At 35.7% G+C, this 24,308-nt stretch overlaps 1 protein-coding gene across 1 annotated transcript in view; it reads right to left on the bottom strand.

The window, feature by feature from the left end:
- Positions 1–24,308, bottom strand: part of LOC150109397 (WD repeat-containing protein WRAP73-like) — a 187,339-nt gene that overhangs the window by 34,299 nt on the left and 128,732 nt on the right. Inside the window, exons 9-10 of the mRNA XM_090407895.1 lie at positions 11,688–11,769; positions 2,372–2,500 (exon numbers count right to left, since the gene is read on the bottom strand). Coding sequence (XP_090264021.1) covers positions 2,372–2,500; positions 11,688–11,769 — 211 coding nt within the window. The remainder of the gene's footprint in view (positions 1–2,371; positions 2,501–11,687; positions 11,770–24,308) is intronic.

The following is a 24,308-nucleotide window of genomic DNA, read 5'->3' as shown; positions in this document are numbered from 1 at the left end:
TTAATTTGTACAAACACATTTGACTCTAATTTTATTTATATGTAGATACTGCATTGCTTAACTTAATTTTTGTACATACATATTATTTACTAATTTCTCTTTGACTGTTTATGTTATGCTGTAGCTTGTGACCTAATGTACTGCTGTGACCTTTGCTATACTTTTTTTTATATGTAGAAACTGCACTGCTTGTCTTGGTTTTTGTACATGCATATTGTTTACTAGTTTGTCTTTTTGACTATTTATGAATTGCTGTAACCTTTTGACCTTGTGTACTGGTAACCTTTGCTATTCCTATAAACCAACCTGATTAAAACAGCAGGGGCCTTGATTAACTGGGTGATGTCCCAACCAGCATGAGATATCATTTATGTTGTACCATCATATGCATTTGTCGTTTAAGCTAATAGAGTACAATTTGGTAGGCTAAGTTTCAAATTGCCAGCCAATCATTGTTCATTCAGTACCTAGTAGATACTAACTAACAGGGTGCACCACGAGAAGGTGAGGACATTAGGTCAGAAGCCCCCACTCAGTTCTCCACATTCCTGAAAGGTGATGTGGCAGTCTCCTCCCAGTTATTTGGCTTTGACCCTTAAGTGACTTCTTAAGTATGCAAGTCAATGGCAAAACAATATTTATTTTTTGCTGTATATACACACAACAAAAATTAAATATCATTTGAACTATACATATGTAGTTTACTAAATATTTGTAAAACAGAAAATTAATCTTCAAATAAGCAAGGAGAAAAACTATCATTTGTAGTTCATTCTTCTACAGAAATCTGCAAATTTAGTTTGTTCCTTTATTTGTAAAGAAGAACATATTTTCATCTTTGCACAACAATTTAAAAGCTAAAAGTTGCCTTAAAAGTGAGGGGAAAAAAAAAAAACTGCAGCTTTACTTTAAACATTTTAAAATTACTTATTTCCAATACTTTTAATGTTTCAGTTTCAGACAATTTAGGGTGGTCTGAAAAGTTCTCAGCCAAACAATGAAAAAACGAATTTAGAATTTCAAAATTATTTTTATTTTTCAACATAATCTCCCTTAAGACTAATACATTTATTCCAGCGGAGCTCTAGCACTATTATCCCATCTCTGTAGCTCTACAGCTGCAATCACCTCTTGATTCGAAGAAAAACGTTGACCAACGAGGAAGAGGTTTAGTTTTGGGAAGAGATAGAAGTCAGAGGGAGCCAAATCTGGGGAATAGGGTGAAAGTTCCAACAATTCATAGTGCCGATCCCTTAATTTTCATATAGCCAAAATACCCTTTGTGGGCAGGTGCATTGTCCTAATGAAAAATAATTTTTTTCTTCTGCAAATTGGATTTTTTCTCACAATTTTTTTTGTCTAGTCTGGTTAAAAGATTGGAATAATATTCCCCACTTATTGTTTTACCCTTTTCAAGATAATTAATAAAAAAAATGCTTTTAGCATCCTAAAACACCAATACCATGACCTTTCCTGCTGATGGAACTGACTTTGTCTTCTTTGGTGCTGAACAACCGGCTTCTGTCCACTGTTTTGACTGCTGTTTGGATTCTGATGTGCAATTGTGAATCCGAGTCTCATCCATACTAATAAATCGATGCACAAAATCACTTCTATTCTTGTTAAAATGCTCCAAGCACTGTTCAGAGATTTTCATGCAAGTGCGTCTTTGATCTGCTGTGAGCAAGTGTGGCACCCATCTTGTGTAAAGCTTTTTCATATGCAATTCTTCTTGCAAAATATATCCTACATGTTCTTTTGAAATGCCTCTAGTCTCAGCAATTTCACACACTTGGATTCGCCCATCATCCAATACCATATCGTGCAACTGATCAATGATTTCTGGTGTTGTTATACTTTTTGGACATCCTTCACATGGATCATCTTCAAAGCTGGTAGGTACAGCCACGTTTAAACTTGGCAGCCCATTTCTTAATTGTCAAAAACGAAGGAGAAGAGTGCCCATAAACTTTTATGAACTTCGAATGAATTTCTTTTGGCATTAAACCTTCTTTTACAAAGAATTTTATAACTGCACGATACTCAATTTTATCAATTTCAAGGGATACAAGACAATACTTTTACTTCAGACAGCTGCATAAAACAAACTGCTTGATAGAATGATTTGCAATTTCACATGGATGCTTATGATAGATGTACCAACTTAGGGAAAAAAAAAAAAATCTTGCCAATAGTGTTGCCATGTATGGTCAAGGCCGAGAACTTTACAGACCACCCTCATATATATATATATATTAAATTAAAGTACAAATACTAATTACATGTTTTGTATATTAATTTCTTTCAGAAACATTATAGATATAACAATACATATACTAAAAGTGAACTAGAAATAAAATACATCACTCACCATTGACTGAAGCTAAATACCTGGCATCAGAGCTAAATACTAAAATGCCAACACCATGTCTAGGAAATGGTTTGGAAGGATCCAGAGAAATAGAAGGCACCGATACAGGTCTACTTCCTATCACTTCATCTATTTAAATTCAAAATAATTAATAATAAACTAAATATCGTGAATATACTAACATATAATACAACAAACACACACATACAACTGGCTATTTTACCCTACCAGGTGGCACTCATATCATCATAAAATATTCTTTCCTTGTAGCATCAGATAATAATCAGACATTATCAGATAATTCTGATAATAACATCAGAAGATGTATCCATAACCTTGGTTATGGATACATAAACTTTGCCTCCAACTGGGGAAAGTGACAATGCAGTCTATGCTCTGAGAAGTTGGCAAACATGTAGAGCTCTCTGTCAAAATGGGGTTTATGTTCAACTATTAAGGCTGGTGATTATGAGAGACTCAGGTATCATCTTGGAACAGTGCATGGCTTGAGAAGCTACAAGGAAAGAATGTCAGTAGTGCATGGCAAGTGGTCAGGGATTGCTTGAGAGTAGTAGTATTGTACCACATACCCAAGGTTAGGAGGTTAAACCAAGTTGGAATTCAGTGGATGAGTAGGGATCTAAAGCAAGAGTTGCAAAAAAAGAAAACATTGTAGAGGAAATATAAAGAAAAGTGATCACCATACACATGAGCAGTACAAAGTGTCACAAAATCAGACTATGGGAGAGAATTAGCCAAACAGGCCAAAGTAAACCCAAAAGAGTTTTTTTGTTATGTAGCAAAGAAGAGGAAATATGACTATGATAGAATAACTTTAACAATGCCCATGGTAGGAAGGTGACTGAACCAAAATAAATAGTTGAGTTGCTGAGTGACCATTACAGTTGTTGATGTTAGAAAAATATATATTGACAATGAGGAAGATGAACGGGAGGTGTTCAGCATATTAAAAAATATGAATGTGAACATCTGTAGGAGTGGATGGCATATCAACCTATGGACTATGTGAATGTTCAAGAGAATTGGCATTGCCACTGATGAAGTTATTCAATCTAAAACTCAGCTCTGGCAGGGTTCCGAGGGAGCGGAAAGAAGGCAAGATAGTACCACTGCGTAAAGTGGCTCCAAGACAGAGGTATCAAACTACAGACCAATTAATATATCAAGAAATACTGTTAAAGTATTGGAAAGGTTGGTGAAAGGTAAAACAACAGTGGGTGAAGATAGGGATGCAATACACTATAAGGGGCAGCATGGCTTTGTAAAGGATAGGTCCTGTCTTAGTAACTTATTCACATTTTATAATGAAGTGACAGCAGAAATGGATAAAGGTAATAGATACACCATGATACTACTCAATTCTGTCAAGGCATTTGACAGAATACCACATGGAAAATTATTATAAAAACTGGAGAGGGTGGAAATGGATATGAGGCTAGTAGCATGGATAGGGGGTAGCTGATAGACACTGGACAGTAGCATATGGTGGAGTCTATGAGAATAATAGTGACTAGTAGAGTACCTGAAGATTTGGTACTAGGGCCACAACTCTTAAATTTGTATATCAACGACATAGGGAAAGATTTAAAAAGGGATATTCAGTTGTTTGCTGATGATGCAAAACTGGGGAGAGCAATACTTGATAAAGATCATATCGATATCCTGCAGGATGATTTAGATAAATGGGTGTTGTGGGAAAGGATAATGATTAATGATTGCACATTGGGTTGAAAAGGTGCATATGGCATATCATAATGATGGCATTGGTTTGCAGGAAATTGATGAGGCTAGAGACTTGAGGATAATGGTGGATAAAGAGTTGAAACTCAGAAGGCATATTGCAAAAGTTGGTAAAATAGCTCAACGAACTAATTGGATGTTGAAAAACAGCTAACAAGTAAAGATAAGAACATTATTATTTCCCTCTTTATAAGGCTATGATTCAGCCACATCTTGACTACTGCACACAGATTTGGTCATCTGGGTTAATTGGGGACCATGAGGTGGTAGAAAGAATTCAGAGAAGAGTGACCAAGATGGTAAGAAGTCTATGGAATACTCCTTAGAAGGATAGGTTGAAGGTTTGTTGGTTTGAAAAGTTTAGTTGATAGGCGGAAAAGAGGGGACATTATAGAAACTTTTAAGATATTCAAGGAGGTTTTATAAAATTGATACAAGTGAAATTTTTCAAAACATGACAAACAGAGAACTAGGGGCCATCCGTGGAAGTTGTGTAAGAGAGTAGTTAGTAGGGGTGTGCAGACCAGATTTTTTGAGTGGAATGGATTAAAGGAGAGATATGACAGGATTTGTGCGTATGATAGTTGATTTGGGTCTCCCACAATGAGTCTCCGAGACTAAATGGAGATGCCGTAAAATAATCATCATCATCAAATTCCTGCCATGTACCCTCAAGGGGTGTACAGAATATGATAGTACTACACGAAAAAATTACATCATTACTAACTTCCTATCTACAATTTTCCTCCAAATCAGTCTGTTACTTGTCAAGACACCAACATTATCAGATCTTATATTTCTATTGTCTAAGGCACTTTGTACTGTATCAATCCACCTATATCTTGGTCTTCCTCTAGGTCGTTTTCCTACCAACCTGGCAGAGAACACTAGTTTTGCTAATCTTTCCTCTCCCATTCTATTTAAGTGACCATACCACCTTAGATTAGTTCTGCTAACGCATTCCTGGATGCTGACAATGTCAATTTCTTTCCTAATATCCTCGTTTTTAATATCGTATTGCCATTGATGCCATCTGTTCACGCCTCTAACTGCAGATATCAGAGTCCTGAGTTCTTTCTCAGGACTCATATCTGCAGTCTCTAGTCTTTGGTCAAGTGTTTTACTTCTGACCCAGCTCTCAGATCCATAAGTTAAAACTGGTTTGAACACTGTCTTATATACAGCTAATTTAGTGTTCCGACTAATTTCTCTCTTATAACATATGAATTTATTCAATTGACTTCCCACCATACCAGCTTTGCTGATTCTGTTGTCTATTTCTATATTGAATTTACAATCTTCACTAAAAATCATGCCTAAGTAGCTGAAATGTTTTACTTGTTCCACAGGTTCTCCATTGACAATACAGCTGACATTTTCAACGATTCTGCCTATTTTCATTGTCTTTTTATTGCTGACCTTCATACCATATCTATTACACCATTATTCAATTTAGTCACAGAATCTTGCAGATTGTAGTGGATTTAGAAGTAATAACATCATCTGCATAAAGCAAAGAGCTGACATTAACATCTCCAATTTTGATAACATGTTTAATACCACTTTCCTTCATAATGTGATACATATAGATAATGAATAACAGAGGGGATAATGTACATCCTTGTCTCACACCAGATTTAACATTAAACCATCTTCCTGTACTTCCTTCAATTCTAACTGCTGACTTGCAACTCAAATAAAGACTAAGTATTGCTTGATATAATGCCCCATTGACACCATACAACTGTAGTGTATTGTATAACTTCTCTCTTGGCACCTTGTCATATGCCTTTTCCAAATTGACAAAACTTAAATACAGATCTTTGTTATATTCCCATGATTTCTCGACTATTTGTCGTAAAGTGAAGATCTGATTCTGACAGCCTCTATTTGGCCTGAATCCAGCTTGTTCTTCACCCAGTTTTTCTTCCACAATTCTTCTCAATCATTTCTCAAGTATACTTGCATAGATCGTGCCGGGAACACTTAGTAGGGAAATACCTCTGTAATTCTCACATTCAGTTTTATTTCCCTTTTTATATATGGGTACTATTACAGCTCTGCTCCAATCATCGGGAATTCGTCCCTCTGTCCAGTCTTTCTGAACTAAGCAGTGCAGCCACTGTAAGACTCTTATACCACCATACTTCAGCATTTCTGGTCGAATATCATCTACTCCAGCTGCTTTTCCACATTTCAAGCCTTTGATGGCTTTTTCTACTTCAAGTATGGATATGTATTCCTGACTGCATGCCTGGTCAGTGTTTTTTACCACTGTGCTGTCATCACTGCTTGTTTCATTTAGCAGTTTTTCAAAGTAATTACTCCCTACTTCAAGGATATCTTTTTCTTCTATTTTCATGTCACTTTATCATCTCTAACTCCTTTTACAGCACTCTTTCCTCCATTCCTAAGCTTCTTCAACAACCTCCAGAATATTTTCCCACCTTCTTGATATGTATTTTCTATATTCTTGCCAAAGTCCTCCCATGACTTTTGTTTAGCAAGTTTCACACAGTGTTTAGCATTCTTGCATTTGTCTCGGTATTCTCTAAGAGCACAAGCTGACTTATTTGCCAGGAACTTTTGATATGCTTTCTTCTTTTCCTTCACTGCCTCTTTAACTTCCTGTGTCCACCATGGAGTTCTAATTTTTCTATCCTTGCAGACAACTTCACCACATGCCTCTCTAGCTGAATCAATCAGGGCTTTCTTCAAGGCTCACCACTGAATCTCCAAGGTTTGATTCCTGTTCTCAAACTCTTTCATTTTCTTTTCAATAATCTTTCTGTATTTTAGTCTACAGTTCACATCTGAGAGCTGCTCAACTTTTATTCGCTTTAAAACTTTCTTACATGTTCTTCTTTTCAATATGAAATTCAATTTTATCCTGCTCAAGACTAAATAGTGATCACTTCCAATTTCAAATCCTCTATACACTCTGGTGTCCTGCACCAGGGAGAAAACATCGCTATCAACAATAACATAGTCAATGAGACTTTTCTTATTCCTAGCCTCTTCTCTCCATGTGAATTTGTGCACATTTTTATGTTGGAACATGGTGTTAGTAATAACCAGTCCATGTCCTGAGCAGAAATCCAACAGATATTTGCCATTATTATTAGCTTTGCTCTTTTCTCCAAATTTTCCCAAAATATTTTAGTATGTCTCACAATCATTTCCTACTCTGCTATTTAGATCCCCAACAAGGACCAACTTTTCCTTTTTCATTGTGTCAGTTGCTTTTTCTAAAGCATCAAAAAATTCCTCCACTTCTACCATAGTAGAACCTTCTGTGGGACTATAGGCACAAATAAGTCTCATTGTCCAGTTCGCCATTCTCATATTTGCCCACATTACTCTACTTGAGACTGACTGCCATTCAAGAAGATTAGCCTCGTATTTTGTGTTGAATACTATGGCTACTCCTTCCTTTCCTTGATTGTCATTGCCTGAATATAACATTTTGTATTTACTGCTCAGAAAGATCTCACCAGTTTTTGTCTTTTTTGTTTCAGTCACCCCTATTATGTCGATCTGGTACTTTTCTAATTCCTCAGCTAGCTCCATTTCTTTGCCATTTGGGCTTCTTATGTTGACAGTACCGATCTTTAACTCTGGTGATGTTGAGTTGGGGTGTGTTTTCAGATTTGTTCCAGTAGCTGACTTTTTGCTGTTCGCCCTGGTTTCCTGGCGAAAACAACGGGGGGTCTTGTTTAACCTGGCGACGCCCCAGCTGGCATGAAATTTTGTCATGTTGTACCATCATTTTTTATTTTGGTTTAACCAATAAGAATACAATTTGGTCGGCTAAATCCCAAATTGCCAGCCCATCCTCATTCGTTCAGTATCCAAGTAGATACCCAACAGGGTGTACCACGAGAAGGTGAGGATTGGACATTAGGTCAGTTCTCCGCATACCTTTAAAGGCTATGTGGAGGTCTCCTCTCAGTTGTACAGCTTTGATCCTTAAGCATCCCACCGTAAAATAATAACACTATATATAATAAAGTGTGTAATGTACCATTCATTGAAACTGCTGTCAACATGGTCACAGGACATGATCTGAACTTTGAAAAGGCACAACTGCAGGGATTCCAGATGAAGGGTGACGGTATCCAGCAGTGTTCTTGTAATCAAGGTGCTCCAAGAGTGGAAGAATACTGGGAAGAATAGCAGTCACCAAGCCAATGGTGAGTGCCCATATTGCAGGATGTCCCACTAGACAAAAATAGGAATGGCCAATCATGGAATTCAATTGGTGAACAAATGACGCTGTTTCTCAGACTACAATCCAATTTACCTTCCTCTGTATGGGCCTCTGAAATAGGTGCTCAAACCACCTAAGCTTACATGTAAAAGTGATGACTTAGATGACTACATCTCTAGTTTGCATCTGAGAGACATCACTGGACCAATGAAGACTGAATAAAAGGTTACCTTTTTTGGATGAATCTCATATCAGCTATATACGATTCTTTTGAAATGAATCTTGTATAGCTTGAATCTGAAATAAATCTGATATAATTGAGATTTATTTCAGATTTCTGCAAGAGGTTCATCTTGATGTCAATGTCCTACAGAAACAGGCAGAAGGTGGCAGCATTATGGTTAGGGTATGTTTTCCTTGGAATCTTTTAGCATCCTAATACCCACAGACTAATATGAATGCTGCAAATTACCTATCCATTGCCGTTGATCAAATACATCCATTCATAGTGACTGTCTCCCCAGATGATTGATGTATTCTAGCAGGATAATGCAAAATGCCATGCTCCTGCTGTCATATTCGGCTAAGCACACTTAAATGAAAGTGATCTGCCAAAAATGACAACTTTCAAGTGTTCCCATGGCAGCCAAATTTGCTGGATCTGAATCTAGCAAACTGGTCATAATATTTTGACTGGACTGTGTATATATATGCATGCATCTATAAATATATGTTAATTTCAACCACAAAAAAGTTGTAAACCTATAGTACATTCATACAGTGGGTGGTACTTTTCAAGTTATTTAAAGTTTAAGAAGTGAGGAAGGTCTCAAACTTGGTGATGAAAATCACTCTTCTGCTACCTATAGTTATTCACAAAATACATGCCACATGGGGAGGGGTTGAACTCACAGCATCTTTATCCCTCTGGTGGACAGAGAGAGAGAGAGAAAAAGATGTTATATGCTCAGCCAAGCAGTAATGCAATATATAATAATCAGTATTTACTAAAATAAAGAGCCCAAAGGCTTCAGTTCAGCAATGCAAAATTTATAAAAATCAAGTGGATATTAAATCCAGCATTATTTCAAAGCCAAATACAGAAACTATAAAAGTTTCTTATTAAATTTGACCAGAGAGCTCATGGGAATACACTTGCCGGCATTTATGAGTTGCCCTAGTTTATGAGACCTTAGAGGTGACACGAGCCTTTAGCTCACACTAGCCCAAGCCTCTGTATATTCATCTCCTATTGGTCCATTTTGATAAGGTTTCACTGGCCTAAAGCTGTTTCCAACTGGTTGGTTTTCGTCAGAGACCACACAGAAACCTTAAGAGAGCAAAAACTCTCTTTCAATACTAAGGAACTTGAAACATCGGAGAGTTATATTTTTCGTAAGCAAACTCTCAGTCGGTGATTAAAAGTATTTACTAAAATAAAGAGCCTTTTAGTAAAATTTAAAAAAAAATCAAGTGGAGACGAATATAGGCATGCCTATGCTAGTGATCTTGTATCGTGTCACCTAATAAGATCTGGCTAGGGCAACTCGTAAATGCCAGCGAGTGTATTCCTGTAAGCTCTTTGGTCATATTTCATATGAAACGTTTATAATTTTCTGTATTTGGCTTTGAAATAATGCTGGATTTAATATCCACTTGATTTTTATAAATTTTGCATCACCAAACTGAAGCCTTTTGGCTCTTTTTTTTTTTTTTTATATAATAATTAGTAATATGTACAATGCAATAAAAATAAATAATAATAATGGTGACACTTGAAAGGAATTTTTTTTTTTTTTAAATCAAATACACCAATAATTAAGTGAAATAGTTTCAGGAACATAAAAATAAAATTATAGTGAGATGTAGTCAGGACTAGTATACAAAGTTCAAAAAATGATATTTAATAATTTAGATGGCCAAAACATAAAACACTTGTAATGCTTGTGTTTACTATAAAAACTCTTGCTTGAGAGATACCTGTATCATAATGGTAAATATCACTAGATTGGACATATACACAAGAAACATACAAAATAATTATTGTGTGCATTTAATACTTGGACTATATCTGTCAAGCAAATGAAGATTATTCCATCTGTCAAAACAAATTTGACAAATAGAACAGATTTGATGGGAAGCCAACTCTTTCTCCTGCTCTTGCAATTTTTTATCTGAAACATTTAGAAGAAATCCTTTTCTCCTCTATACAGCCTCAGCCCTTAATGCTGCATGCCTTTTGGGTGTGCTACAGCACAGGAAAGTGAAAATAATTGAATTATGTAAACTCTACTGCATTCTGCTCACAATGTATGCTCTAATCCACAAGTCAATCAAGAAATTTCAACATCCAACATATTATGCAATTGAATGGCTTCTCGAAATGGACTTTACAACGCATTTTTCATTCTTACAATCCTCCTCCCCTCCAACAACCTGAAAACAGTTTGGTACAAAAAAAATGCCATATATTTCTGGCACTTTCAAACTAATTTCAAGAATCCTCAAGGCACCTAGTGCCTACATTTATTCCATCAGTTTCCTTCTTCTAAAGATAACAGTCTTCACTCCCTCTGTTTGGCATTTACCAAGTTCATTGTGACTGCCATCTTTCCTATTTCAGGCAAACTGGATGTTCTGTGGAAAAAATAATTACAACACTAATCTTACATCATTGATAAGAAATCTGACCTAGTGCAGCATGGAAATGACACCAACAACAGAATCATCTGGTCTAAAACATGCTTACACAATTGATGTTGCTTCAAGTTCAAATGTTTAAGGAGAGCACCAAAACTCTTCTTCATTGTCCTAATCTGTATTAGAATGACTGCCTCTCATTAAAAATCTGGGAAATTCTCATTCTTATTTTATATATAATTATATATAAAATATATATTATATATTTTTTATAATTTTATAAAAAATTATAAAAAATATATAATTATATAATTATATATCAATACTATACATCACAACACACACACACACACACACACACACAGTGTGTGTGTGGTAATTACTACAGCTCACACTCACTGTGTTTGTTCCTTTTATACCCCCACCACATTGCTCATACTGTTTTTAAATAATCCATTGTTAATGTTCTACCTTGTACTTACTACTAGCTTTCCTGCCACTGATTACCTGTAAATTTCAGGTTAAAAATATTTGGCAATTAGAGTTATCACTTTAATCATTTCTTGTGTGTATGTAAAATCTAGTCTTATAAAGGCCTCTTACAGTTAACAAAGAAGCACCTGGAGCATATATGTTCCCAAATCCTTATATCATCCTAACCTAAGTTTTATACTGAAAGTAATTTGTAAAACTGAATTAACCTACATTTACTGGTATACAGCAAAACTCTGGCTTCACTCTCAGAAAATAATTCAGTCATTTGTTCTTCTATTTCTTTATAGACAACCTTGAAAGCATAAAATAACATTAATATAATCTCATATCTTCAAATAAGAAACAATATATAGCTGGGCTTTAAATTATATAGTTTCTTATTTTTACATAATCTATTATTTGTGTTCGTTTTTATATAAAAAAATAGTTTTAAATGGCTACTATTGTTTTGTTTTTTTGAAAAGAGAAAAAAATTATTCTCTAAATTCTGACATTTGAATTTATAAAAAAATATACATTATTAAGAGAATATAATGAAGCAATATTTAATTTCAAAAGCTCAAATACAGCAAATGTTATTATGCATATATTGTAAAATCTTGTATAGAAGAATTTCAGACAAAAAATCCTTACATACCGATTTTAGTGGAAAACAAAAATCCATACAAAATACTTGTGCTTAATTAGCAATTTTTTCGTGTTTATGTAATATGGAAATATTTTAGGGTGAACTGTTAAATCATGTAACTGCCAAATTATTGTATAATAACAAAGAACAAAGAAAGTTAAATAAAAATTAAATTGTAACAAAGGATTTTTAAAACAAGGACATATCCTAGACAGATTATTAAGATATGACCTAAGGCAATCAATATCGCGAAGGTCAAGTATGTACGGGGCTTCCCGCCTAAACGCAGCGACCAAAAAGGGTGCCGTGTGAAGACCCATGAAACACCCAAGGGAATAAAATGGTAGCAAGACCCAAGGTCGATGGAGAGATATAAAAGGGGAAGATTTCGAAGGCAAAAGGAGTTTTGATATTCTTTGTCAGAAGGTGGTTCTTTGGCGTCGTTGGATTTTTGTAAGCCGGAGTAGAGGTCAGTCATTTTCTGGTAGATGGCCACATAGAAAGAGAGGTCTTATCCAGGTTCGAGAATGTTGCGCCAATTCAAGGTCGGTGATCTACGTTCCAGAAAACAGACACCAGAAGTGTGAGATAACTCATTTGAGTTTTGAAGAAAGTCCTGGATTTACAGCCGCCAAGTTTCCTGACGTTCTCGAAAATAAGAAGTGACCTCATCGATCTCAGGGAAAAGGTGCTCGTATGTGTAGCCAAGATTGAAATGTAATGGAGGATAGTGATTTCAAGAATCTATTAGTGAGGACCAGACGACTATATACAAAGTAAGGTCTAATATATTGTATTTTACTAGAGGTGGAAATTGTGACAGAGATAATTCTAAGGTTTTTATGCTAATATTGTTCGAGGACTGAAGACATTTAGCTAATCATTGAATTAACTTGTTCAGTTGTAGAGACAGGATAGAATTAATGTAAGGTGAAAATTTAATATGCTAAGTGTAGTTTATTAGCTAAGCCTGTCTATTGTTTAGCATGTGTAAGTTTGCTCTGTGTAAATTAGTACCTTAGACACGTTGTGTAAGAGAGAATTGTTAAACTAGAAGGATTAATTTTAATTCCAAGCATATTTTGCTGTAGAAGTATAGAGTCTGAAATAATTGTGTGTTTAGTCTTAACTTTCAATTAGCATGAATAAATTGCTTTGTTTGTCAAATAATTTGCCTAATTCCTGAATATCAATGCACTGCTTATAAAATTTGAATCTGTGTGACCTAGAGAGTTAAGTAGCCATGACTGAAAATTAGTAAATTTTCATTTACACTCCATTCTTTCTTTTCGTTTGACAAACCCGTTAGTGCTCAAGTATTGGAACCCTCAAAGATCTACCACGACCAGGGACCTGAGCTCACATCTCCTAGCTATATCCCAGTGAGACAAGGACAACCTTGTAAACTTCAAATCCACCAAAACTCTCTCGCATCCCTCCCCTTACCTTCAGTAATACTGAGACATCCAAACATCAGATTTCTCTTCTTGGACTGACTTGCATCTTTGATCTTTTCTGGCACAAACATATTTTAACTATAGCTTCTGCAGCTGCCAAAAAACTTGGTGTACTTTTTCACACAAGACACACTACACCTTCACAGCTGCTAACTCTATACAATGCTCAAATCTGCCAGCCCAGGAATATTGCTCCCATATTTGGGGTGGTGCACCAAAATCCTCTCTAAGATTGCTCGATTCTATCCAGAAGAGGGCAAGCCAGCTAATTAATGATCCCTCTCTCATTATCAGGCCCACTTCAATCCCTCTCTCACAAACGTTCAGTTTCTGCCTTGTGTCTCTTCTACAGATACTTTCATGGACAGTGCTCTGCTGAATTGGCACTATTATTCCTTCACTCTCCTCCAAAATCATTAAAACAAGAGCCGTTGCTAACCAACATCCCTTTTACAGTCCATATTAAAACTCGTCAAATCAACTTCATTGCCTCCTCTTTTATTTCATCTACTTATGTCCTTTGGAACAGACTCCCCCAACTCTGCCTTCCCCCAAAGATTACAACCCTCAGCTGTTCAAGCAAAATGTGAACAGACTCCTCCTCCTCCTTTCTTCTATTCCTCTTGCCCACACATGGCACTAGTGTACTATAGGTCTTGTGGCCTTTCATGTATGAACCAGGACTGAAAATATTTCAGCCTGAAATTAACTAGCTATGAACAGTGCATCAGCATAATAAGATGAAGCAAGAACAAAGAATGCACAGGTTAGAAGCTTAATGAAGTGAAACAGCACTGAGTGAGAAAGAATTAAGAATAATATTTAATTCCTCCAATAATTCATTTCAGTCACAGAACATCTTCAAGGAGTACAATATGAGATCTGTAACACACATGGAAACACAAAACTAAATGAAATATGTGGATGAAAGACTAGAGTCCTAACTAGGTGGGGTGCCCTCTGTGGGTACCTGTTTGTAGTACCTACTTGTAAACTGGGATCTCAAAATATTAGTGTTTCCCATATTTTGGGAAGTTTTATGAAATCATATTTATTTAAATTAGGCTGATTTTTGAGAGCAGCTGCAGATTCTACAGGGTATCCCAAAATTCATGCAAGAAGTAATTTTGATAGAAAACACAGGTTTTTAATTAAAAATTGTAATTTCTTATTGATTCATAAAGTATACAGTATAGGGTTATGCATGGAATAGCATATCGGGTAAATGGCCTCCATGGCTTTGGAGGCACATACGCATTCTTTTGTCGAAATTTTCCATGACCGTTTTACATAAATGTGGCTGAATTTCGTTGATACAGCGCCTCAATTTCCTCCTTCAAGGCGTGGGTGGTCGTGGGCTTGTTGGCATAAACCTTAGACTTCAAAAAACCCCAAAGAAAAAAGTCCAATGGCATTAAGTCACATGATCTGGGCGGCCAATTCTGATCACCAAAACGGGAAATTACACGACCAGAAAATGACTCATGCAGTAATTGAATTGTTTCTCGGGCTGTATGGCATGTGGCACTGTCTTGTTGAAACCACATGTCGTCCACATCCATATCCTGCAATTTAGGCACAAAAAACTGGATTATCATGTCGCGATAGCGAGCACCATTAACTGTTATTGGCTTACCAGCCGCATTTTCAAAGAAGAATGGACCGATGATGCCTCCAGCCCAAAATCCGCACCAAACAGTGACACGTTGTGGACGCATTTGTTTCTCAACAATCACTCGTGGATTTTCTGAATCCCAAATGCGACAATTTTATCGATTAACGAAGCCATCAAGATGAAAATGAGCCTCATCACTGAAGATGATTTTGTTCGAAAAATAAGCATCCACTTGTTGTTCTTCCATAATTCATTCAACGAACTCTCTTCGCTGTGTGTGGTCATTTTTAATAACCCTGAACTGTCAGCTGTCATGCTGTCTTTTTTTTCTCGTTGGCAACACTTTACCGCACAAATGGCGCTAAATTTAAATCTTGTGTGAATTTTGGGACACCCTGTAAAAGCAGTCATTCTCCTTCTGAATTTACTGCAATGGAACATGATTGTCTTTTTCCAACTGATTTTATGCTGTGTCCAAAGCATGGGCTGAGGCCCAACCGACTATAGTCATGACTGCATATCATATTTGGACCATGGTTTGGACAGTGCTCAGTTTTGCGTTACCTTTGTATGTTAAGTTTCATATTGTACTTCATGAAGATGTCTCTGCGACTGAGAAGAAATATTTGAAGAATTAAATATTAATCCTTTCTCAGTGCTGTTTAACTCCATTAAACCTCTAACAGTTTCTCCCAGCACCTAAGTCTTAACACACAAGCAAAGAACATTCTTTGTTCTAGCTGTACCTTGAAGGCATTTGATGGTTGATGGTGCAACAGAGTTAATATTTAACTCTGTTACACAAACTGAAACAAATATGGATGGATATGCAGTTGGCGATAATGGATATTATGTACATGGAGGGGCATAATCCAGGTGATGACTAGTAGTGCCAATTTCTCTGCGTGGACCACTGTTGTTTAATTTGTACATAAATAATATAAATAACATGGTTTGCTGATGATGCAAAATTGGGTAGTGTAATAGTTAATCAATGTGGTAAGACTTGCAGGATTTAAATAGGATGACAGTATAGGCAAAAGATAATAGGTCTCAGTTTTAGGTAAAAAAAAGTGTACAGATATTTTAAAATGCAAACCCTACAAGCTATGTATGCAATGTACAACACTGATGGGACTGTACTTCACAAAGCATATGAAGCTAGGATTTTGGGGTATTGGTGTATAGGGAGTTGAAGTTTAGATGGCATACTGCAGAGATGAGATGAGATGGCCAAGGTAGTTCATAGAAGTGCTTCATTACTAAAGAACACATTAACAAAAAGAGATAAGGAAGTTATCAAAATTTTAGAAGTTATCTTCTAAATTTATAATACCTTGATATGGCAACATCTGGATTATTGTGCTCAGGGTTACCTGAGTTTCTTGAGGTTGAGGAAGTGGTGGCAAGGATCAAGAAGTGGACCAAGATGGTGAATGGTCCATGGAATGCTAAAATTGGTTTTATAGGTAGAAAAGAGGGGATATGATAAAAAATATTTAGGTTACTAAAAGGATTGGTGTAGAGGAAATATTTCATATTTCCTCTACACCAATTCATAGAAAGTGAATAAGAGCATGGTTAGCAATGGTATGAAGCTGCATTTTTTGCTTGGAAAGTGGTGAATGTGAATGAGTAGAATGGGCTGTCAAGGTCTATGAGTGCTTTGTTGGTCAATGCATTCTAGGAGCAGTATAATAGATACTGTGTTGATAATGTGAGCCTCCAACAATAGGTCTTCAGCCTCCATGGAAGTTCCCATGGATTAATAAAATACTATTTATATTTTCATTACAAGAATGCCAAGAGGGTTAATCTTCATGATTCTGTACCTTGTTTACTTGGCAGATTAATATTTTTAGTTTTCTGATCTAAACATTTGCACGAATGCATCATTGAAATAATTCTTATTAGTATATAAACATTCAATCCCATTCCACTTTAAACTGCTGTCTCTTATAAGCCAGTTTTTTTAAGAAACATGCCAAGATTGTACAAGAGAAGAATCAAGCATATCACAATTGGCTCTTATTTTTCCTTTATGGATTAACCTAAAATTTGATTTTGACTCCCACACACACACAAAATGTTATAAACATTATAATACATTAGTACCATGGGGTGGGAGAGTTTCTTTCAAACCCATAGATTGTTGTTCAAGAGCAGATACACTAACCATTCCTAACCATTCAGCCAACCAGGCTGGCAAATGATTGACACATCCAAAGCTGATTTTAATAGGGATTTATTAAATCAGGAAACATAACATCAAGTCCAAATGGCAGTCATACTTTGTTTCTTCTCAAAACTATTGGCTGTAACTTTTGACCACCCTGCTTTCAACACCAACTGTTCCACTGCATCAGAGAGAGAGAGAGAAAGCTAATCTTTTGTCTTCTTACTTTTCTTCTGATTCTGCACTGATGATTTTGGTAAATTATGAATTTCTGCCCATTCCAAAAATGTAATAATCAATGTCCCCCACTTCCTTCAATTTTTTGCCTGAAAGAGATCAGAAGAATCTTGTTCAAACTGGAAACCAAAAACAAAGTCACCAGGTATTAATGACATTTTTCTGAAGGTCCTGAAAACATGTTCCAGAGGTGACTCCTGCTATATGTTGCCTTTCTTTCCTTCCTGTTCTGTTGGTCTCTGTCCTGCAGCTTGGAAATTAGCAAATATTTGCCCATTCCTGAGAAAGATGACAAATCTTTACCATCAAAATTTCTCTCACCTCAATTATTTCTAAAGTAATTATTAACTTTTGCACTATCTAAAACATTCCAACTACTAAAGGATGACTGCCATGAATTCAACATGGACCAACAGAGTATCATGAAATTTATGGCTCCAACATGGAAAATCTTTAGGAATCTGAAATGGTTGCATTTGAAATCCCTATAGTATTTTATCATGTTGCATAAAGGCCTATAACACATTCAATCTGAGCAGCAACAAATCATCTCATGCTACACTTGCCTTGGTACAAGGCTATAAATTTGTCTTGTAATTCCTGTTCGTATATCACGTGGACACGTCACAAATCATGGGTGCTTCAACTGAAACAAAATTACTTATACAGGGAGGGGAAAGAATGTGTTTGCTTAGATTGTTAGAAAGCAATCACTAGTGGGAATCTCATATTTAGTTGGTATATTTAAGTAAATGAAAGGTATACATATGTGATATGGCATAAATGAGAATTAATGAGACATGAACCATGTCAGAATGAATGGGACAAGCAGTGATGACAGCACAGTGGCAAAAAACACTGATCAAGCATGCAGTCAGGAATACATATCCATACTTGAAGTAGAAAAAGCCATCAAAAGTCTGAAATGTGGAAAGGTAGCAGGAGCAGATGATATTCGACCAGAAATGCTTAAGTATGGAGGTATACAGTGGCCGCACTGAATAGTTCAGAAGGCCTGGACAGAGGGGGGCGAATTCCACATGATTGGAGTATAGCTCTCATAGTACCCATATAAAAAAGGGAAATAAAACTGAATGTGAAAATTACAGAAGTATTTCTCTACTGAGTGTTCCTGGTAAGATATATGCAAGTAAACTTGAGAAACAGTTGAGAAGGATTGTGGAAGAGAAGCTTGGTGAAGAACAAGCTGGATTAAGGCCAAATAGAGGCTGTCAAGATCAGATTTTCACTTTACGACAAATAGTTGAGAAATCATCGGAAAGGCATATGACAAGGTGCCAAGAGAGAAACCATTCAAAACACTACAGTCATATAGTGTCAATGGGGCATTATATCAAGCAATACCTTAGTCTTTATTTGAGTTGTAAGTCAGCAGTCAGTATTGAAGGAAGTACAGGAAGATGGTTTAATGTTAAATCTTGTGTCAGACAAGGATGTACATTATCCCCTCCGTTATTCATTATCTATATGGATCACATTATGAAGGAAAGTGGTATTAAACCTGATATCAAAATTGGAGAAGTTATACTTCTAAATAAATCTGCTACAAGTCAGCAAGATTCCCTGATTAAACTGAATAACTGTTGTAATAGATTTGGTATGAAGGTCAGCAGTAACAAGACAAAGAATGAAAATAAAAAGAATCATTGAAAATATCAACTGCATTCTGCATGGACAACTATAGAACAAATAAAACACTTCCACTACTTAGGCACGGTTTTTAGTGAATAGACAACAGAATCAACAAATCTGGTATGGTAGGAAGTCAACTGAATAAATTCATATGGAATAAGAAGCAAATTAGTCAAAACACTAAATTAGCTGTATACAAGACAGTGTGTTCAAACCAGTTTTAAATTATGGATCTAAGAGCTGGGTTAGAAATAAAACACTTCACCAAAGACTACAGACTGCAGATATGAGTCCTGAGAAAGATTAGGGGCATGAACAAATGGCAATATCATATTAAAAATGAGGATATTAGGAAAGAACTGGACATTGCCAGCATCCAGGAAAGCATTAGCAGAGCTAATCTCAGGTGGTATGGTCACTTAAACAGAATGGGAGAGGAAAGATTAGCAAAATAAGCGTTCTTTGCCAGGTTGGCAGGAAAATGCCGAGGAAGACCAAGATATAGTGGATCAATACAGTAAAAAGTGCCTTAGAAGATATAAGATCTGATAATGTTGGAGTCTTGATAGGTAACAGACAAAAGGAAATTCCAAAGACTTTTTTTTTTATGTGACAAGTAGAAAAAAGAATGGCTATGGAAAGATAACTTTAATGTGTGCAGATGATAGAGACAAAATTGTTGAGCTATTGTGGGATCATTTTGCAAGGATATATCATCCAAATAAAGATAGTGTTATGGAAGAGGTGACAAGGACTGATGTGTGAACAGAAGTTAATGAACTGGAGCTACTTAAGATATTGCAGAATCTGAATGCAAATACAGTTGTGGGATTGGATGGGATATTGGCTTGCGTTTTAAGAGAATGTGCAAGCTAAATAAGATGCCTTTGACTTTTTTTCTTTTTCTTTTATATCTAATCTACACACGAAAGGCCACAAGACCTATAAGCACATTAGTGCCATGTGTGGACAAGAGGAATAGAAGAAATGAACAGTACAAGGATCAGGCAAGAAAAGCAAAATTAGTTTATGAGAAGAAATTAGCTGAGTAGGCAAAAGGAAATTCCAAAGACTTTTTTCTTTATGTGGCAAATAAGAAGAAGAATGCCTATGTAAACAAAACAGCTAGACTGTTTAAGTCTCAGCTCTGGCAAAGTCCCAAGAGAGTGGAAGGAGGGCAAAATAATTCCTTTACATAAACAGGAGGATCTATGTCTGTGGTAGGAAATTATACACCAATCAGTATCTCAGGAATGGTGGTAAAAGTGCTGGAAATATGCTATGAGGGGCAGCATGGCTTTGTGAAGAGTCAGACATGCGTTAGTAATCTACTAAATTTTTATAAGAGAGTAACAGAAGAGTTGGATCAAGGGAATGGCTACATGATCATACTGCTAGATTTTGCAGAAGCACGTTCGACAGGATACCACATGGAACTGTTTTACAAACTGCAATGAATGGGGATGGATATGAAATGGTGATAACGGATAAAATGGTGGCTGATGGACAGATATCATAAATTAGTATATGGTGGGGGGGGGCACAATCCAGAAAAAGGCAGGTGACTAGTGGTGTGCTGCAGGACTATATGTTGGTACTACAGCTGTTTAATTTATAGGTAAATGATATAGGAAATAATTTGAAGAGTGATATTCAGTTGTTCACTGATGATGCAAAGTCAGGAAGGGTAACAGTTAATCAAGGTGATCGAGAGAGCTTGTAGAATGATTCAAATAGGCTGACAGTACAGACAAAACACAATAGATGTCAATTGGACGTGGAAAAGTGTAAAATTATGCATTTTGGGATACACAGTTGAAGTTCAGAGTGATAACTCCCTTATCTCTAACAAGAAGAGATAAGGGAGTTATCACTCTCTTTATAAAGCCTTAATACAATTGCATCTGGATTACTGTGCTCAAGTCTGGTCAATTGGGTTTATTGGGTATGAGGAAGTGGTGGAGAGGACTTAGAAGCAAGTGACCAAGAATATATATATATATATTCTTGGTCACTTGTAACTTTTAATGTAACTTTTTCATGTAGTACTATCATAACCTGTAGCCCCCCCCCCCCCAGCATACATGTCAGGAATTTGATGATGAAACCAGAACTGAACTTTGTGTACGTTCTAAATCCCATCATGCCAGACTATGTTATTGAAATATACATGTATATATATAATTTAAACATGTTTTACTTCTTTATGCCTCTGCAAATGGCACAGATATATACAAATCAAATTTGGATGAAATGATGAATTTTATTACAAAAATTGGGTTGCATTGATTACCTAGTTTCAAATTTTCACCGACCAGAGATGATCGCTTGCTCTGCCTGCACTAGTAAAGTGCAGAAACATTTCCCCTGCATCAATTCTATAAAATACTTTATTTTTTTTGCAGAGACAAAGAAGTAAAACATGTTTAAATTATATATATACATGTATATTACAATAACACATTCTGGCATGATGGAATTTAAAAAAATTTGGGATTTAGAACATACACAAAATTCAGTTCTGGTTTCATCATCAATTTCCTGACATGTATGCCGGGGGGGGGGGGGGGTATAGGATTTTATGATAGCACTACATGAAAAAGTTACATTATTACAAACTTCCTATTGACAATGTTTCTCTGAATTAATCTGTTATTTGTCATGGCTCCAATATTACCAGATCTTATATTTCTGTTATGTAAAAGGCACCTAACAGCATAAATCCACTTGGATCCTGATCCTCCTCTGAGTCTTTTTCCTGCCATCCTGCCAAATATTACCTGGTTTTGCTAATCTTCCTTCTCCCATTCCATTTGAGTGACCATATGGCCTAAGATTAGCTCTGTTAATACATTCCTGAATGCTAATAATTTCAAATTCTTTCCTAATATACTCATTTTTAATACGATACTGCCATTGAAATCATCTGTTCACCTTTAATCTTTCTCAGAACTCTCATATCAGAGGTTATCAGTCTTCAATCAAGTGTTTTATTTCTAACCCAGCTCTCAGATCCATAAATTTAAACTGCTTTGAATACTAATTTCTCTCTTATTCAATACAATTCATTCATTTGACTTTCTAGAATACCAACTTTGCTAATTCTGTTGTTTATTTCCATATTCAATTTGCCATCTTCACTAAAACTTGTGCCTAAATAGATCATCATCATCATCAAATTCCTGCCATGTACCCTCAAGGGGTGTACAGGATATGATAGTACTACATAAAAAAAATTACATCATTACTAACTTCCTATCTACAATTTTCCTCCAAATCAGTCTGTTACTTGTCAAAACTCCAACATTATCAGATCTTATATTTCTATCGTCTAAGGCACTTTGTACCTTATCAATCCACCTATATCTTGGTCTTCCTCTGGGTCGTTTTGCTGCCAACCTGGCGGAGAACACTTGGTTTGCTAATCTCTCTTCGCCCATTCTGTTTAAGTGACCGTATCACCTGAGATTAGCTCTGCTAACGCATTCCTGGATATTGACAATGTCAAGTTCTTTCCTAATATCCTCGTTTTTAATAATGATATTGCCATTGATGCCATCTGTTCATGCCTCTAATCTTTCTCAGGACTCTCATATCTGCAGTCTCTAGTCTTTGGTCAAGTGTTTTACCTCCAGAATATTTTGTCACCTTCTTGAAATTTATTTTCTATAGCCTAAATAGATTAAAAGTTTTTTTTTTTTTTTTAGTTTTTTTACTTGTTGTACAGGTTTTCCATTCAGGATGCAATTGATGTTTTCAACATTTTTTGAATATACCAACTGTCTTTTTATTGCAGAGCATCATTCCAAATTTATTACAACAGTTATTCAATTTATTCAGGAATCTTGCAGACTCCTACTGGATTTATTTAAGAGTATAATAACATCTGCAAAAAGTAAAGCGCTTATAATAAATTTAGTTTAATCCTTTATCCAAGTGTGAGCAAACAAAGTTTGTGCCTGAAAATATCTTCAGGACATAGGCAAGGTGGTGCATCTGTTGGCAACTTGGAGCAAAGGCAGACAGTAAAGAGCTTAGCTCAACATCTCCAAATATGATGTCAGTGAAGAAAATTTAGTTATTAAATCCTTGTCAAAAACTGCACCAATTTTAAAAATTTGGCTGCAAGTGGTGTCAGATTTCTATACTGAAATCCAATTATAGATATATGTAAACTGCTGATGATTCTCCTATTCTTAAAATTTAATCATCTTAACTTCAATAATAATTAAGTGAATTGAGCCTTGACACTTCTATATATAAAAACAAAAACTGAACAATGATAATTAAACAACAATCCTAACTGGGCACCAAAATATGCCAGCTAAAAATAACATTATCTTTTAAGAAAGATCTTAATTGTATCTGAATTTCTTATGAAAGAAACGGTTTCTTTATCTCTTAAGAAAAAAAAAATCCCTTATCCTGCAAACCACTTCCCTCTTATGAAAGCATTGACAAGAACTGTAGAATAACTATTCATAGTAAGAGATAAAAAAATTCGGACTTGGATGTTAAAATCCTCAATTTCAAAAAACATTCCTTTCCACTTTCTTCTTCTTCAAGATTCATAATCATTTCCCAAATAAAAATGATCAAACACTTAAAAATCAACTTGCTGCATCCATTCTGCTAAACAACCATTAAACCAATACTAAACATTCTGACGGAACTTTTAATATCTGATAAATATTTCTTCTTCTAATGAGAAACTTCATTTATCAACTTCCAAAGTGCCTTTAATTTCTTTCACAACTGTTATTTAGTAATCAAAATAACAGTTATTGTTATCTCCAAACTCCTACAACAACATATCCATAACTCAGATAGTTACATCAGAAACTCGGAACATTTTGTGGAAAAATTAAAAACATTACCATATCAGAAAATGATCTTCTTAGCTAGCTTAGATGTCACCTCTCTTGTTACAAACCGTGGTGGAGGTCATCAGCATCCTAGGTATCTTGTTCCCACAAGATATAACCTCACTATACGATCATTGCCTAAATTCAAACTATTTTTCTTGGAAGAATATGATTTACCAACAATTAACTGGCTTGGCAAT

This window comes from Typopeltis vanoorti, chromosome 2, assembly GCF_054136105.1.
Source record: "Typopeltis vanoorti isolate ZY-2024b chromosome 2, IOZ_Tvanoo_1.0, whole genome shotgun sequence".
Lineage (NCBI taxonomy): Eukaryota > Metazoa > Arthropoda > Arachnida > Uropygi > Thelyphonidae > Typopeltis > Typopeltis vanoorti.
This window is presented reverse-complemented; position numbering and strand designations above follow the sequence as displayed.